The sequence below is a fragment of the Nicotiana tomentosiformis genome, chromosome 1 (assembly GCF_000390325.3).
Source record: "Nicotiana tomentosiformis chromosome 1, ASM39032v3, whole genome shotgun sequence".
Taxonomy (NCBI): Eukaryota; Viridiplantae; Streptophyta; class Magnoliopsida; order Solanales; family Solanaceae; genus Nicotiana; species Nicotiana tomentosiformis.
Window position 1 is genome coordinate 156,465,950 of NC_090812.1, and position 19,538 is coordinate 156,485,487.

Consider the following 19,538-nt stretch of genomic DNA (forward strand, 5'->3'; position numbering starts at 1 on the left):
TGCATAAAGATTTAATAAAGTGAGAATGCCATCATGAGAACACGTAGCAAGTATGAGTCAACTTAAAGACACTTGTGATCTACGTGTTACAACTGAATACCTTCTAATTATGGCTTTACATTCACACATATCTTCTAAACAAATAGTAAGACAAATTAAACTTTAATAAAAACAAAAGCTGTAAAACTTTCATAAAGCAAAGTTAATATGACAACTCTTGAAGAAATTGAACCACCATTAGCTGAGTCTAAAATTGTGGATGAGAATAATGATGAAAGAGAGGACAAAGATTTTGAAAGACATCCTTCTTTTACTACTACGTCTAGACAAGTGAAGGTTTTTCCAAAACAAAAGAAAGTCAAGGTACCCCTTTTTCTTTAATTTGGGATTCCCTTTTCTTTAATTTGGGATTTTTTTTCTTTTATAATCGTGGTGTGCGATCTTTGCTTGCATTTACCTTAATAAATTTCACGAGTTCTACCGTCCCTTTTTTTTTGTTTAGATAATTGTGATGTTCCTGCTATTTTACGATTTTTTACTATCTCTCACCAGTACAGTTATCGAATAGTATAAATGATTGTAGCGTTCGAACCAGCTTGCGTGTATCTCGATTAATTTTACGGGTTTTGTTATTTTCTATTTTTTGGATAATCGTGGTGTTCAAACAACTGCACCTCGAGTAATTTTACCAGTTTTGCTACCAAGATTATCTGTCCATCTAAACATATGTAAAAATGACCTCTTGTTTTATATTTGCCTGAATTTGAACCTAAGACCTCCCACTATAAACTCCAGCTTCTCTTATTGAAGAAAGTTGTGACAAATGAATCTAGTTTTCTCATAATTTTGTTTGATTTTGATATATTTATTACCTCTAACTTTTGTTTTATTTGTAGAAGGAACAAGACAATAGAGCAAAGAAGAAGGAAGAAAGGGCATATTTCAAACTTCTACTTCTGTAAAAAGGTAAACCCTCCTCATGCGAACCTTGAAAGGAAACAAAAGAGTTCATCTAAGTTTTTCTTTTTTGTTTAAAGAAAGATGGGTTTTCTTTTTTCTTGTCTGTAGTCAAGTTGTACTACTGTGAATATATCGAATTATATTTTTGATAGGTAAATTTTGGTATTATATTTGTAACTAACATGAATGGCATTCTTAAGGTCCAAATTTTTATCAAACTATAGTTGAGGCTATTCTTTTTTAGCCAAAGGTCTATCGGAGACAGTCTCTTTATTCCACAAGAATAGGGTAAGTTCGGTGTACATACTATCATTTTCATACTACACTTGTAGAATTATACTGGGTGGTTGTTTAGTTAAGGCAATTCTTACTTGTTCATCACTGCCTCACTCATCGCACCACACACCCTCCCTTGGCATTGTCCTAAATAAAAATGTGAAACCAAGGAAGTTAGTGCCTAGGAAATATCAAGCAGAAGAAACAATCTATTGGAGGCAAAACATCACTCTAATATGGAAAGAAGCAGATAAGAGCCGAAACCGCGTCCAGTAGACTTCCTGTTCTGCTCATCCCTTTATCAGCTCTTTCATATTACCTATGTTCCTAAACTTGGAACGGATGGCGGAGCATAGGTGGTTAGAGTGTGAAAATTAGCAACCATATGTTAGTTAGAGTGTGAAAATTAGCAACCATATGTTAGTGGCGGATACGGAACATCCAGAGCATAAATTTATTTTGAAAATTTCAGTAAAATTATAATAAATAATAGTTATGAATCTTTAACTTTATAAATATAATAGGTTTAATACTAAAAATTTTAAAGTTTGAACGCATAAAGTTTAAATTCTAGATTTGCCTCCGGTTATTGTCTACTAAACTGCTTTCTTCCTATGATATCAACAGGTCATGACAGGTAGAAAGGGGAAAAAACAAGCGCTGAAGTCGAGTTCTTTTTCCCTAATAGCCGCAAATCAAACTTAATTTTTAAATATGCTCTAATATAGACGCGATAGTGTACATGCCGCCGGTAGAAACCATATCAAAAGGACATGAGACGAGGAAAATGTTTTCATACATGAGCTTGGTTTATTTTACTTGAGTTGTTACTATGAACGACGAATACTTCAGTCCTGTACTTCTTCAGCCTTGTCTTTTGACAGAAGATACCAACCGAGAGCACCAACACCAGTTACTAGTCCAGCTACTACAGCATAGTTGCTTCTTAGAAGACCTTACATCTCTCTCTTTCTCTCTTTCTTTTCAAAAAGCAAGACTTTTAACCAACAAAAACACAAAGACTTCATAATGGAATTAACTATTCTTTGTATAATTGAGGCAAGAGAGGACAGGCTACTTGAGAGTGTAAAAAGGGACTGGAGGGAGAAAAATAAAAGAGCCTAAAATGATAAGTCTTTGTAGTGTATGTGTTAGGTGTGCCTTTTGCTGCATTTACTTATCCACAGCTTATTATAGTGATGATTGGGCCTATCATATCATGAATATGTTTTAGAAATTGTGCAGAGCTGGATTCTATTGAATTATTGCTGAAGATTGAATGATACCCTATTATTCTTGAAAAAATTTCCTTTACTGCCGAATTTATTTTCTTATTAGTAGTAGTATTTTTCGATGTTCAAGGTTTTTGTGATTTTCTTGCAATAGACCTCTTTGAAGTTGAAAACAGCAGTCGCCGGAAATTACTTTTCCGGCCAAAAAATATGCATTTTCTGGCAAGCAATATAGAAGATAAGCTTTTCACGTGACTGTAAGATGTGACAAACAAATATTTTTACATGTAAGCAAAAGGTGTTTGATGGAAAAAAAATTTGTTACACGTATGTTTTGGTACGCTGCTAAGGTGGGTTAAAGGGAGAGATTAAATTTATAGCGTATTTGATTGATGGTATAAAGTTATTTCAAAATAAATTTATATCGTCAATCAAATATAGTATAAATTTAATTCCAGACTTCATATTGAATATTTTATTTTATCTCACTTTATTTCATTAAACTTGAAATTATTTTATCCTATCTTTTATATAAAATAAATTAGTTCAAAGATTATAATTTTAAAATTATAATTTCAGAATAATTTAGTCCGCATATCAAACGATCTTATCGGAAAAAGTGTCTAGATAAAATTTAATGTCTGAGTGGATGTCTCTGTATTTGGCCTTCTTGAAAGATTTTGCTTTTCTAACTCAATTTATTTTCTTAATAGTTTTGTGATTTTCTAGCAATATACCTCTTGGGAGTTGAAAACCTAAACAATGATAGGAAATTTTATTGGTGGCTTTAATAATGTCAATAATTTTTAAAGAATTTATTGATGCACTGTATTGTAAGTGTTAGTGACAGTTCCTTTAGAATATTTTTACAAAACCAATTGAATTTTAAGACATCAAAATCTTTGAATTTGTTTCTAAACATTACAGAGTTTGAGAAGAGAAGAAGCGTCTAGCAGTTTCGGTATGTATTCATGGGTAGTTTGGTGTGTATATATATATATATATATATATATATATATATATATATATATACGATTTATATCTTATTTAGTAGTATTTTTAAATGGGTGTATAACTAATACACACCCTATTTAATATTATTCTTATGTATAGTAAATTATGATATAAGCAATATCATAGTTTTAATACACAGATAAGTATATATATAAGACAGAATTACCCTTTAAAAACCTTTTCCAACGTTTTTGGAGGGTACTTTTGTAAACAAATTAATTTTTAAAAAATTATGCAATGCATGTTATTTTTAATACACAAAACCAAACCGTCGATAAGAAATAATCATAACATAACTAATCTCAAGATAATCAATCCCAACATTATTAATTCTAACATAACTAGTCTCATCATTATAAATCTTAACATTACTTATACACCCTACCAAACAACCTCTCTTTAATGTCTTAAATAGACATTAATCTATCTTGAAATAGTCTCTACAAAGAGCTTTGTTTTACCTATTAATTGAATTGCAAGATAATACTCCCGGGTTCATATTAAGTGATCTTTTGGCCTTTTTATTTTAGTTCAAAATAAGTGTCATTTTATATAATAAAAAAGAAATTAATTTTATTTTATCAAAATCTGCTCTTATTTACAAATTCTAATGTGTCAAGGTAACAATATGTAAATTTTATTCAAGAATAATTAAGTAAATACATTTTTTTTTTTTTGGAGTTAGTATTTTTTTAAGAAGTGTACCAAAATAAAAAAAAAACACTTATTATGTACCGAAATGAATACAAACTAGTATTCCTAAAACACAAATTACCAGCGACAATGGTAAAAAGGGGACAAACAAACAAAAAAGAAATTGCATAAAGATTTAATAAAGTGAGAATGTCATCCAGAGAACACGTAGCAAGTATGAGTCAACTTAAAGACACTTGTGATCTACGTGTTACAACTGAATACCTTCTAATTATGGCTTTACATTCATACATATATCTTCTAAACAAATAGTAAGACAAATTAAACTTTAATAAAACAAAAGCTGTAAAACTTTCATAAAGCAAAGTTAATATGACAACTCTTGAAGAAATTGAACCACCATTAGCTGAGGCTAAAATTGTGGATGGAAATAACGATGAAACAGAGGACAAAGATTTTGAAAGACATCCTTCTTTTACTACTACGTCTAGACAAGTGAAGGTTTTTCCAAAACAAAAGAAAGTCAAGGTACCCCTTTTTCTTTAATTTGGGATTCCCTTTTCTTTAATTTGGGATTTTTTTTCTTTTGTAATCGTTGTGTGCGATCTTTGCTTGTATTTACCTTGATTAATTTTACGAGTTGTACCATTCCTTTTTTTTCTTTTGGATAATTGTGGTGTTCCAGATCGAGTAGTATAAATGACTGTAGCGTTCGAGCCAGCTTGCATGTATTTCGATTAATTTTACGGGTTTTATTATTTCCTATTTTTTGGATAATCGTGGTGTTCAAACAACTGCACCTCGAGTAATTTTACCAGTTTTGCTACCAAGATTATCTGTCCATCTAAACATATGTAAAAATGACCTCTTGTTTTATATTTGCCTGAATTTGAATCTAAGACCTCCCACTATAAACACCAGCTTCTCTTATTGAAGAAAAGTTCTGACAAATGAATCTAGTTTTCTCAGAATTTTGTTTTATTTTGATATATTTAATACCTCTAACTTTTGTTTTATTTGTAGAAGGAACAAGACAATAGAGCAAAGAAGAAGGAAGAAAGGGCAGTTGAAAGTATCAAGTCAAAACTTTTGATTTCAGGGGCTGTAATTGTGATCATTGGAGCTCTTTTTGCCATATCTAAGAAGTTACGAGAATCTTAAAGAATCAAACTTCTACTTCTGTAAAAAGCTAAAACCTTGAAAGGAAACAAAAGAGTTCATCTAAGTTTTTCTTTTTTGTTTAAAGAAAGATGGGTTTTCTTTTTTCTTGTCTGTAGTCAAGTTGTACTACTGTGAATATATCGAATTATATTTTTGATAGGTAAATTTTGGTATTATATTTGTAACTAACATGAATGCCATTCTTAAGGTTCAAATTTTTATCAACTTTAGTTGAGGCTATTCTTCTTGAGCCGAGGGTCTATCGGAGACAGTCTCTCTATTCCACAAGGATAGGACAAGGTATGTGTACATACTATCCTCTCCATACTTCACGTGTGAAATTATACTGAGCAATTGTTGTTTAGTTGAGGCAATTCTTAGTTGTTCATCACTGCTTCACTCATCGCACAACACACCCTCCCTTTGCGTTGTCCTAAATAAAAATGTGAAACCAAGGAAGTTGGTGCCTAGGAAATATCAAGCAGAAGAAACAATCTATTGGAGGCAAAACATCACTCTAATATGGAAAGAAGCAGATAAGAGTCAAAACCGCGTCCAGTAGACTTCCAGTTCCGCTCATCCCTTCATCAGCACTTTACTTCATAAACTTGGAACGGATGGCGGAGCATAGTACTATTACCTATGTTCCTAAACTTGGAACGGATGGCGGAGCATAGTACTATTACCTATGTGGTTAGAATGGCGGAGCATAGGTGGTTAGAGTGTGGAAATTAGCAACCATATGTTGGAGGACAATATAGATGGCTATTGTCAGTGGCGGATGTACAACTATACGTACGGGACATCCAGAGCATAAATTTATGTGAAACTTTCAGTAAAATTATAGTAATAAATAATAGTTATGAATCTTTAACTTTATAAATATAATAGGTTCAATACTAAAAATCTTAAAGTTTGAACGCATAAAGTTTAAATTCTGGATCGTTATTGTCTACTGAACTGCTTTCTTCCTATGATATCAACAGGTTATGACAGGTAGAAAGGGGAAAAAACAAGCGCTGAAGTCGAGTTCTTTTTCCCTAATAGCCGCAAATCAAACTTAATTTTTAAATATGCTCTAATATAGACGCGATAGTGTACATGCCGCCGGTAGAAACCATATCAAAAGGACATGAGACGAGGAAAATGTTTTCATACATGAGCTTGGTTTATTTTACTTGAGTTGTTACTATGAACGATGAATACTTCAGTCCTGTACTTCTTCAGTTACTACAGCATAGTTGCGATACTTGTTGTCGGATACCCCGGGCGTTGAGGAGGTCTCTGCACTTGTAGTACCATCAATTACTGATCCTGACCCGCCAGAGCTTGTTGCAGCTTGTTCTGGCTTAGGACCCTTCAAAAATTAAGACATCAGACAGGAATTTAATGTAAAATTCAAAGGAAAAAGTAACACATTCTGTAATTATGGCCAATATTTTGATTAATGGAGTTCATCTCACATAAGCATAAGCATCTTTGTAAAGTGTAGACTTTATTGGCAATATTCTTTAGGACAAAAAATATTGCATTATATGGTGGATATCATTTGCACAAGTTGTACCTCTTCTTTTACACCTAAGAGGCCAAGACTCTTTTGCCTATAAGAGAGAAGTCCATTAGTTCATTTTAGACCCACCAACAAGACTTGAATCTTCATTTCTTGTTTCTTCCTTTCTTCTTTTATTAAAAGTGTTTTGTTTGAGAGTTAAGTGTTGGGAAACACTTGTGTGAACCCTTTATTTGGAGTGATCTTGTGAGGTTATTCCCTTGGGGTATTTGAGATTAATTAGTGTATTTACTCTAATTTTGTACTCTTGTTGGTATAGTAAAATTACTCCTCTCCGCTTGTGGACGTAGGTCACTTTGACTGAACCACGTTAAATTATTGTCTTCTTTATATGCTTTAATTGTCGTTGTTATCAACTTTCATTTTCTTTGTTACTGTCATTATAACGTTGTTTGGATAAATTCCGTACTACCTGGGTTTTCGATCATAACAAATTGATATCAGAGTCTGATCTAACCGGGTTAGTTTCAATAGCCAAAATGACTCTAACAAAAACCTATGTTGAGAAATTTGACCGAAGTGCAAATTTCGGAATGTGACAATTAAAGATGAAAGCTATCCTAATTGAGGGTGGCTTAGACTTGGCGTTGCAAGGAAATGAGAAAAGGTCGAATAAAATGACGGATGAGGAGTTTGCCATCATAGATAAAATGACAAAATCAGGTATCATCTTAAATCTCTCAAATGAGGTTTTACGTGATGTTTCTATAAAAACCACAGCCAAAGGCATGTGGGAAAAATTGAAAACTTTATATATGAAGAGGACGGTGGAAAATAGACTTTACATGAAGCAGAAGCTTTATACAATTCGTATGGGTGAATGTACCTCTATTCTCTCTCATCTTGATACCTTTGATTCTATTCTTATGGATTTGAGTAATATCGATGCTGAAATTAAAGATGAGGATCAAGTTGTGTAACTGCTTTGTTCTCTACCCCATCTTTTAAGAATATAAGAGATACTGTGCTTTATGCAAAGGATAATATCTCTTATAAGAATATTAAATCTATCTTAAAATCAAATGTACAGATAGATAGTGCTATTACTGGGGAAGATAGTTGAACACAAGCGGAAGTTGGCTTGTTTGGTAGGGGCAAATCCGACACAAAATCCAGATACAATAATTTAGAGTGTCTCTATTGTAATAAGAAAGGTCACATTATCTCTCAATGCTATAAGCTGAAAAATAAAGAAAAGCATAAGGAAAGGAAAAATGAGCACAAAATTACTGACACTGCCAAAGCAAGTGTAGCTGCTGATGAGACTGAGGGAACTATTTTTTTAGCAACTAATAATAGTTTCAAATCTAACAATGAGTGAATTATAGATTTGGGTTGTTCTTATCATATGTGTCATAATCGGAATTTATTTACCATATGTGTAGTTGTCTTGATGGGCAACAATGTTGCCTACAAAGTTATTGGAAAAGGTACAGTCCGAATCAAAATGCACGATGGTGTGGTGAGAACTCTCACCGATGTTAGACATGTTCCTGACTTGAAAAAACATCTCATTTCTTTTGGTACTCTCGAATCTCTTGGGTGCAAGTACACAAGTGAAGGTGGAGTTCTAAAAGTTTCTCATGGTGCTCTTGTGATCATGAAAGCACACAGAACTAGTTCGTTATATACTTGTTTGATTTTGATGGCAGTAAATTTTGACAACTTTATAAGCCCTACTACAGTTTCGGTATCAGACACTGTAATAAGCCCTACTACAGTTTCGGTATCCACTGTTATAAGCCCTACTATAGTTTCGGTATCAGACAACTTGTTTGAGTTTGATGGCAGTAAATTTTGACATATTCCCATTGGGGCTTTTGCGGAGAGGATGGAGCAAATTTACTATATCAGCCAAAATTAGGCCAAGGTGGAGATTTGTAATTGTAGCACATATTTTGGCTAATGGAGTCTATCTCACATAAGCATAAGCATCTTTGCAAAGTGTACACTTTGTTGGCAATATTCTTTGGGACCCAAAAATATTGTATGGTGGATATCATTTGCACAAGTTGTATCTCTTCTTTTACATATAAGAGGCCAAGACTTTTTTTCTTATAAAAGGGAAGGTCATTAGTTCATTTTAGACACACCAACAAGACTCGAGTCTTCATTTCTTGTTTCTTCCTTTATTTAGAGTGTTTTGTATGAGAGTTTAGTGTTGGGAAGTACTTGTGTGAACCCTTTCTTTGGAGTGATATTGTGAGGTTATTCTCTTGGGGTATTTGGAATTAATTAGAGTATTTACTCTAATTTTGTACTCTTGTTGGTATAGTGAAATTACTCCTCTTCATTTGTGGACGTAGGTCACTTTGACACCGAGCCACGTTAAATTTTTATCTTATTTATATGCTTTAATTGTCATTGTTATCAACTTCTATTGTCTTTATTACTGTCATTATAATATTGTTTGGCAAAATTCTGCACTACCCGGGTTCCCGATCCTAACACATTCAAATAAAGGTAAAGAATAGGCCTAATACATAAACAGACCCTCAAACTTGACATCAACGAGCAAGTATGCCCTCCAATTTTGGCTGTGCAAAAGTAGGCATCTCAACATGAAGTTGAACACGTAAACATAAATACTGACGTGACACCGAAATTTTCGATGTGTCTAGATGTTCATTTTGTTAGTTGGAGTATTCAACTAACAAAGTGGAGACAAATCAAGGTGCCTACTTGTACACGTCTAAAAGTGAAAGGCATACTTGGTAGGCCAAGTTCGAGTGCCTATTTATGTATTATGCCTACTTAATAGGATTTTTTATTAAACAAGCTGCACTAAGCTAAGAGCTTCTGTAAAAGAAGAGGTTTTTCTTAACATTGACAACTAAGCAACAAGCATTGAAGTGGTTATCATGACCTTTCAGTCTAAAAAATAAAAGGCGAAAGGAAAAGGTTTGAGCATAGTGAGTGGAAATTGTGAGACAGTGAGATTGTGTACTTTGAGAGTGTGAGTACATAAGTTCATCTCTCAGATACATTGTATTGACATTCACACATGATATACATGCATAGAGATGTATTTTTTCTCATGTTGTACGGTATCACGTCATTTATGACTTCTCACACATATTGACATATAGGCATAAAGATGTACATTTCCTCGTGACATTTGAAAATGAAAAATTTACATGTGGAAATCTTTTTGGGAAAGTTACACGTGCTTCTTAGAAAACCGTATCTCTCTCTTTCTTTCTTTTCAAAAAGTAAGACTTTTTAACTAATGTGAATACCTAATTTTTGTACCGTTATAAATTCTCCTAAAGTTATTAGTGTTTTGTTACTTTAATTATTTTTCCTAATTTTTGTGTCTTTGATTGCATATTTCCTATCATAAAAATACCAAAAAATAGTTCTTTTTTTATTTGTGCATTTTAGGAATTAACTAATTATTCAATTGGTGAATTAATCTAGTTAATTGATCATTTGAATAAGTTACTTAATTAATTTATTTATTTGTGTAAATTTAGTTTAATAAGTAGGATTAAGGAAGAAATTGGGGCCAAATTTGAAAGAGAAAGTGGCCAAAAGTGCAAGATAAGGGGCTGCCCTTGAAAGGGTCTGAAACGACGAAGATTTGCCTAAAAACTCGTTTCATTAAGTGACCCAAGATCAAATCTCACCCATTGATCTAATGGTCCATATTTGATCTTGTTTAAAGCCTCAAAAATCTGAAAAATCCCCCTATTTCCCCATAACTCTTTCTCTCTTCTCTCTTCTCTCTCTCTCTCTCTCTCTCTCTCTCTCTCTCTCCGGAAATTACCCACCGACGGTGGACCACCTCCAAACCCCTTCAAATTAACACTATGTAATCTCCACAACCTCCTCTTCCCATATCTTCAAACCAATTCCTTCAAAACACCCTCGAACTCCTTGAATTTTAGATCTAGGAAACTTTAGCCGTCACTTTTTGGCCCAAATTCTTGAAGCTCTGGCCAACACTACCCTACAACACATACATGAATCGATAGAGCTCCGTGAGACCTATCTTTTCCTACCCATTTTACCCCCAAAATCCTTGTCGCCGCCGACCAGCCACCCTCACTACCGTTGCGGCTCCACTGCCTCACCATCGCCAAAATGCCCTGAACCCCCATCTTAGCTATTTTTCGACTCAAAGACACTCGTTTCCTTTGGAGAGATGCTGAAACTCATTTCGTTCTAGCATCTACCCGAAAGAAACGTGCGTTTCGGAGTCGAGCAGTCTCCTTTTAGCATCTCCGACGTCTTCTCATGGCTTGAACAACTTCAAACATGCTCGTTAGGTATAACCGCCAGCTCTTTACTTAATTTTTGATTTTTTTTAGTAGTAATAGGTTAGTTCCTGATTTTAATCTTGGTTTCTAATTTTTGATTTTTTCTGTTTTGGTTGTTTCTTGTTAATTAAATTTTCAAGTTAGGTTTATTTAATTAGTTATCTCTATTTAGTTTAGTTGTTTGTTAGATTGTTTTTGATTTAAACATGATCTTTAGTGTTTAGTTAAATCATTCACTTAGTTAACCGATTATTTAGTTGTTGTTAGTCATTGTCTAATTGTTAACGCTGCTCGTTCTGGTTTGAGCATTTAGTTTGTGAATTTAGTTGTTTGTTTAGTAATTAGTTTGCACAAATTGAATTTATTCCAATCAAGTTGGTTTGAATACTTAGTTTGATTATATTTTTAGTCTCGTTTATGCTTTGTCAGTCCATAGTTGTTTAAGTTTGATTTGTGTTGAGCAAGTAGTTTGGTGTTGATGGTTAAAATCTGAAGTTTAAGTTATTTTATCACAAAATAGGGTAATAGTAGCCTACCTTTTACTAGTAGGGTGGCTGGAATGATATGTTTTTTCCTTGCTTCTGACATAGCAGATTTTCAGGATGTCCTTTCACCTTTTGGACAGATTTTGAATAGTGTTTAGCACACAAAGCCAGTTTTAAGGGACACTCGATCTTACATTGATAGATCATCCTGGACACTCTAAAAAAGACACAACTCAAGAACTGAATATCCAAATGTTAGATGAAATTTGAGAGTTGTGAAGTGAGTATTCAGAAAGCAAAAACTGTCCAAAAGAAAGGTTCTTAAGTCAGTTTCTTTAGTTCTTTCCTTGTTAAAAGTTGCTGAATTTTCTGGTTTAGTTTGTCGGTATTTCTCGGTCATTTTCTCGGGTTGCAAGGTGCTGTTTGATTTTGTTTTTCTGCTGTCATTGCCGCTGGACTTCATTTCATATCACTTTATTTTGATTCCTCTACAACGTAGGTAAGCCTCAAACTTGTGTAATGCTGTTTGTTATTTTCAATATTAATGAACATGACATGTATTTTTAGCATGTTCTAGTGTTATTTAGTTAAAGAAAGTAGACGAATACTGATTGGTTGTTCTCGGGGATATGGCATATGTCTCAAACACATTTATGTGCTAAAATGTTGGTTATTTGGTTCATTTTTATTTTCTTAAGTTAAGTTTTGACGTTGGAAAAAAGAAAAGTTCAAAGATTCTACTTTACTGTTAGCAAGTTAAACTGATTTTTCTTTTCTTTACAAATATTAGATTTGTAGTTGGGTTCTTTTATCTATAATGATCTGGTGCTTATTTGTATTTTGAAGTTGAGCTTGATCATTGAGAGTGAAAAAGTATTGTTTTCCATGGCTCAAGTTGTTACTTGGTTTCCTGTACTTCATGTTTTTTCTTTAATGATTAAATAAGTATCCATAGTCATATTAAATGGCTAAAGTTTTTAGTATCAAGGCAGGTTGCCTTTTAAAAATAATACATTAATTGTTGTCATCATTGTTTTTAAAAAACAAATAAAAAATCTAAGGTCATGTGTGTTCAGATCATTAAGAACGTAATCCCTTAAGTTTGTGTTCAAGTTAAAAAAATATTCATGGTGCATATGTCATTAGTTCGTTGGTTTGTTTGCTATAAATAAATAAATTAACTAATTAAATACTTTTCTTTTGCCATGAATACTAGCATCAATTTAAGCTGCTGAAATTTTCTTCCTCGATTGTGAAAAAGTTGAATTAGTTGGGCCGTTTGCTTGGCCCAAGTGTTGTTCCAAGACCATGAGTAATTAACTCAAATACCAACAGATTCACAAATGGGCCAGCAACTCATGAGTCAAGAGAGTGACCTAATGCCATTACAATAGCCAAAACTCTAAAGTAGCCCGTTTTTTGAAATTAATAAAAGTTGGCCCAAATTTTTAAATACCTTGTTTGTTTACTTAATTAATTCTTAATAAAAATATAGATTCCTTTTTTTATTTAAAATAACTTAATCACTTTTAATAATTAATTTAAACGCTAGGTAACTTACAGGCGCGCTTTAACTTCTTTTTGTTTTTCATTCACGGACTCGCTAGCGTAGCGTGATTTTTAACATTCAATAAATTAATCGAATAATCTCAAACCTTATCCAATAGGTTTAGTTAATTTATAATTTAATTATTTCTCATAATCGCGTATTCGCTTGCGTAGCGCGATAGTAACTTTTAATAAATTTTAAAAACAATAAGTTTCTCAAATGTAGTAATTTTTCCAAAAGTCATAGCGTGCTAATAATCCTTGTCATGACTGCGGATTTGCTTGCGTAGCGTGGTTACGACAAAGTTAATAAATTTCGTCTCGATCACGCTTTCGCTTGCGTAGTGTGATTACGATATCTTATTATTTAATTCATTCTTTATCAATTCTAATAAAGTAAGTATTAAAAGCGCATAGGTAAAATATGGAAATCCAATAAAATATAGTTTAATATTAATTTAAGCCAAGTTTTAAGTCAGTAAAGCGACCGTGCAAGAATCACGGGACTCGAGGAATGTTTTACACCTTCTCTTCGGTCAACAGAATTTTTTATCGGGACTTTGTTTTCGCAAACCAATAATAAAAGAGTCAAACCTTCCTTTGACTAGGGATTCAAATAAAAGGTGACTTGGAACACTAAAAAATCAATTTCAAGTGGCGACTATGAATAACAAAGATAATCCCTATTTCAAAATTGTCACTTTAATTGGAAAAACTCTTTAACCCATAATTCACAACACATATATCATTTTGGGGTAGAAAAGGGGTGTGACAGCTCTGGCGACTCTGCCGGGGATATCAGAATTCGAGCTTGCACATGTTGACTTTTTTTTTGGCTTTATTAATTTTGTATATATTGCGATTTATTTGTGTCCGATGTGGTACATGTTCGTTTTTTACCGCTTTGATATTGTTGAACTATACATATAAACTGTCTTCTCACGCACCCCCTCTGAGTTTTCTTGAAAATAAAAATTGGGCATTTGCTTGACATAACCCGCTTTCTTTGATATAGCCGAGGTGCTTGTCACTTGGTGAAGAAGTTTAGTCACACATGTTTTAGGCGGGGAGCACTACCAGCTAAGCCAGAAAGCAATGCTACCGGTACGCTGATCCTCCTCGGCTCAAGTTGTCCGCTCGAGTAAGCCAATCTAGATACCTTCTCCAGTATGATTTAAACATAGAAGAACAAACTTCGTGCCGGATATTCCTAGTAGGTTCGCTTTATTTGCATCACATGCATTTGACTTAGCGAAACTCGGCACAAAGGTCGGGTCTGTATAAGACATGTATCCTCTTTGAGACCATCATGTTCACTTATGTGCTACTTCTTACATCATTTGGAAGGCTTGCTTGCATTGTTGACCAACTTTAGAAAATTAGTTGAGCAGAATTAAAAAAAGAATTATTCTCCTAGTTTAGTACAAATAATTCTTTTTTACTAAGATTTTGTAGTAGTCTGGCGTGAGGTGTAAAGATTAATGTTTATAAAAATCAAAGAAGAAAAATACTTGATTTCACCGAACTACGCGGGTTTGATTCTCACTGGATGTGAGATACGTAGGCAACCTCCAGCTAGTTCAGCCCACATTTTAAAAAAAAAAATTAAAAAAAAAAAGGTTCTTTTTGTCACCTTTTACTATTTTATCCTCGTATTTCGGCTGTTTTGCCAAGACTGCCTTTGAACCTCCCCCGGGACTACCGAAGGGCCGTTTTCATAACAATAGCCTTATAATTTATTTTGTCTAGTTTTTATCATTTGGCCGTTTTTTCCAAGACATTCTTTAAGCCTTCCATGGAAGTATCAGAGGGTTATTTTCGTAATAATAACCATTTTCCCTACTTTTATCATTTCACCTTTTGTGTTGGCTAATTACAAATTAATAATAATAAATAAAAGATCGAGTCTTATTACCTTTTTATCTTTTGCATATAGTTTAGGTAAGTCATGACCCCTTTTTGTCTTATTCTTAGGTTCACCATGAATTCTCCACAAAGAAGCAGTCAGTAAAGGGTAAGGGACGAGACACCTCCTATGTTCTTGATCAGAGATAAGACCCCAAGTAGTCTCTATAATTGGTGGCTTGGTTTTGCTACATGGGAACGGAATCAAGAATTTAAGCACCTCAGGTTCCTCCCAAACATCATGGGAATTAAGCCTAACAGAGATTTAATCGAGTCCCTAGTGGGTTTTTGGGACCCCGTAAGCAATGTCTTTAGTTTCAAAGATTGTGAAATGATGCCTACATTGGAAGAATTAGGTAGGTTTACTGGATTGGGAGAGACCTTCGTGAGAAAAAGCCTGCTGCTCCGAGAAAAGTTTGTGTGAACAACTTTTTGAAAACTTTATGCCTCCGTCGAATTCTAATGGGTTGCTTGGACGAAGGTTGGGTTCCGTTGGAATATTTCTATGAGAGATTTGGGGATGCGAAAGGGTTTGAGAACTTCTCGGGAACATAATTCGTCAACCAATTGAGTTACGACGCCCGGAGGGAATTGAGAATCTTCGCGTTCATGATATCATGTATGGGGACCATGGCTTTTCCAAAGCATGGTGGGCGCATCAGAATTTGATTGGCTGCGGTAGTCTCGTATTTTCAAAGTAGCGAGGATCATACCATTCTTCCCATGATTCTGGGAGATATTTTTCGAACTTTGACCCGCTGCCAAGATGGTAAAGATTACTTCGAGGGATGCAACATCCTGCTGTAGATGTGGTTCATAGAGCACCTTTATCATCATCCAATAGTAGTAAATTTTAATGATAATTGGCTAAATTACATTGGATGTCACCCGGACAGGGCCGCGAATTGTAATCTTCCAGAGGGGGTGAGGGCCTGGCGAACATTACTTTGTTCATTAAGTGCTGATAGAATCACTTGGAACTATTATTGGTTCCCTTCTGCTAGGGTCATGCATATGTCGGCGTATCGCCCGTTCTTTATACACATGGGTTTCAAAGGCTTCCAACCCTACGCACCCCTACGTGCCATGCGCCATCTAGGAAGAGAGAAAAAGAGGCCCCCGATTGAAGACATGCATCCCTCTGTGTGGGAATTCAAGGGAGAGGAACTTCCAAGGGAGACATATGCACAGAAGGTTTGGTTCGGTGGTCGATTTTCCGACTTGGAGGAGATGGTAGCTGATCATGAACGTGGGGAGGTAAGCTTCACATACCTTGAGTGGTTTCACAACCAGACTATCCTAGAGCAAAGGCCAGAAAGAGCCATACAGAACGCATTTGCTTGGGAGGAAGAGATCTAGGCCAGAGTTAGAGAAACCAGAAGAGAAGTGACACAGGAGTACCAATCCCGTATTGATATTTTACAAGAAGATAAGGGTATTCTGGAAAAATCCATGGACATACAACAGGCTAATTTCGAGCGGGAAAAGGCTCAGTAGGCACAAGAGAGGCGAGCACTCAAAGCTCAATTTAGACAGAAAAAAGTGATCATTACCGCTCAACAACATGGAGAAAGAGAAACCCAGTTTAAGGTGGTCCGGGATCATGAGCGCAGAGGTTTTGCTCTATTAATCCAAGGTCTGAGGGATCAGATAGTGGGAGTTGAGTCAAACAAGGAGCGCCAGATTGCGGAGTTTGAAATACAAAGACATCACTACCAAAGTATGATCAATCGGTTAGAGGGAGAGTCACTAGAAATTCAGCGACAGAGAGATATAGTCTTGGAGCGCGAGCATGATGCGCTGTATCTAGATGATCCCCATGGTCAACATAATCAAGAGTTGCATTTAGCTCAGGAACACATTAAGCGAAAGATCCTCGAGGTAGCCACATACACCTCCCGAACATGCAGGAGTTGCCAGGGAATAACGCCTGAGCGGTTTGCAGAAGTATCATTGAACGTCGCCCGTCACATATCTGCAGACCTAGAGAGGATGTATCGCGATGTTGGGGGTCAGCTGCAGGAATAAGTGCTTTGACTGTAGGGATGCCGCTGGATTCTCCTGCAGAGATCAGAGTCTCATTTTGCTTGGCCGTCCATTTTGATTGTTCATTTATTGTCATTGAGTCTGTAAGAGTCTTTTGGTGTGTTAAGTATTGTTGTTTTGTTTTTATCTTAAAAAGTCTGTTCTTGTTTAGATTTTTTTTTGGGTTTTGTATTAAAACAAAAGAAAAATAAATAATAGAAGTTGAAAATCAATGAAAAGATTGGGTTTCAGAAAAAATCGAAAATGGTTATGTCCCTGAACTACATAATGATCTAATTCATGCGGCGACATGATATGTAGGCAACCCACAAAAGGTTCGGTCAAAATATTTTTCAATGATTCTAAGATGAGTGATCAAAATGAGGCGTGAGTGAAAAGAAAAAAAGAAGAAGAAGATAAGAGCGTCAATAAGAAGCAACCTCATAAGCCGGAATGTAACATGAAGCCTCTAAAAGTATGTTAGAAATAGTGACAATGATAGGAGCATGGCACATTACGTGTGATTCTTATATATAAAATGCTTAACCCTAATACATTTGCTGTCTCTTATATAGTAGGCTTAAGGTGGTTGGTTTGTGGTAAAACTGGAAACACACCATTAATTCACCAGATCTAAGGGAACAGTAGAAATGGCCAACGATGGTGAGATCGAGCTGGTCAGTGACGACCCCCAGGGTCAGTTAGTTGAACAAGAGTATGAGGAAATAAGAAAATTGAGACAACAATTGTCTGACGTATATCAAGCTTGAGTGTCTGGTCAGCCTCCACCCCGGGGTCCCTCAGAGGGATCTTCCACCGTACCCATGGCTACTCAACCACCGCTCCATGCAACGAGCAACCATATTCTACCACCAGGGTATGTTCCAAACTACAGTCTCCACGTTGCTCCCGGTACCTCTAATGTGCGACCTCCAGTCGCACCGGTCAGGAACACTCCTCTAGTCGTGTCTGGCGCACCGGTATACACATTCCCGCCTCCACCTCTTATGATGAGGCCAATCAACGAGCCACCATCTCATTCTTATGATGGCCAATATTACTCTCCAAATATGGCTTTCAGGGTCTCAGCTCCATATAATCAGACTCCTCAGTACGAGTCACTAGTGGAAAATGAAAAGCCTGCCAAGACGGTTTTAGCCGGATGAGATGGCCAGGAAAATGAAAAGTCTTGAACATAACATAAAGAACATATAGGGACTAGGTGGTCACAAAAGTGTTTCGTTCAGTGATTTATGCATGTTCCCTCACATCCATTTTCCACCAGGGTTCAAGACCCCAAAATTTGAGAAGTATGATGGACACGGCGACCCTATCGCCCATTTGAAAAGGTACTGCAACCAGCTGAGGGGTGCAGGTGGAAAAGAAGAATTGTTGATGGCTTATTTTAGGGAAAGTCTTGTGGGGGTAGCCTCCGAATGGTTCATTGACCAAGATATCTCTCACTGGCATGTCTGGGACGACATGGCCCAGGCCTTCGTCAAACAATTTCAATACAACATTGATATTATACCGGATCACAATTCCCTGTCCAATATGAAGAAAAAGCCGACCGAAAGCTTTAGGGAGTATGCAAGTAGAGGGAGTAAGCGGCCAGAGTTAATCCACCCATGGATAACCACGAGTTAATCACTGTTTTTCTGGAGCCTCAAGAGCCTAATTACTTTCAGAACATGATGTACGTGATGGGTAGACCTTTTGCAGAAGCGATCAAAATAGGAGAGATGGTCGAAAATGGCCTCAAGACTGGCAGAATTGTAAGTTAAGATGCTCTCAACGCCACCACCCAAGCTATCCAAAATGGGTCGGGAAGTTTGGCAAATAGAAAGAAGAGAGATGAAGGGTCCATGATGACTTCGGGATCGAGGGAAGTTCAAAGAGGGGCATCGCACCCTTATGTGCAAGTTCAGCAGGGGCACTCCAGCTACCCTCAACATTATTATCCCCCACCAATTACTCAATATTCTGTGGGCCCATCATAATATACAGTGTTTAATGCTCAATCATATGCTTGGCCTCTCAATCAACAGGTACGGGCACCAGCTCCAAGGATCCTCCGACCTGAGCAGCAAAACTTTTGGGCATCTTTCAATGCTCGTCCCATGCAGGATTATGGTCGAGAGCATATGCCGGTGGAAAAATTCACTCCATTAGCTGAATCATACTCTAGTCTATTCCAAAGGCTAAAGAAGATGGGCGTGATTGGACCCATTGCTCCCCACCATATGCATCCTGATTCACATAGATTTCAAGCAAATTCTAGATGTGAATATCATTCAGGTGTCTCAGGGCATAACACTGATGACTGTTGGACTCTAAAAAGAGCCATAGAAAGACTCATCGCGGAAAAGTTGATTGTGGTGTCAAATGGCAAAGACCCTCATAACGTTACAAACAACCCGCTGCCAGCACATAACGATGCCTATTT

General features: G+C 35.8%; 2 protein-coding genes across 2 annotated transcripts in view; both read right to left on the minus strand.

Moving 5' to 3' along the window:
- The window catches only part of LOC104091629 (putative disease resistance RPP13-like protein 1), a 251,621-nt gene that overhangs the window by 80,795 nt on the left and 151,288 nt on the right, over positions 1 to 19,538 (minus strand). The window lies entirely within an intron of this gene.
- The window catches only part of LOC104091630 (uncharacterized protein At2g27730, mitochondrial-like), a 171,435-nt gene continuing 158,129 nt past the window's right edge, over positions 6,233 to 19,538 (minus strand). Inside the window, exon 4 of the mRNA XM_070192634.1 lies at positions 6,233 to 6,654. Within this exon, the coding sequence (XP_070048735.1) occupies positions 6,505 to 6,654 (150 nt within the window). The 3' untranslated portion in view covers positions 6,233 to 6,504. The remainder of the gene's footprint in view (positions 6,655 to 19,538) is intronic.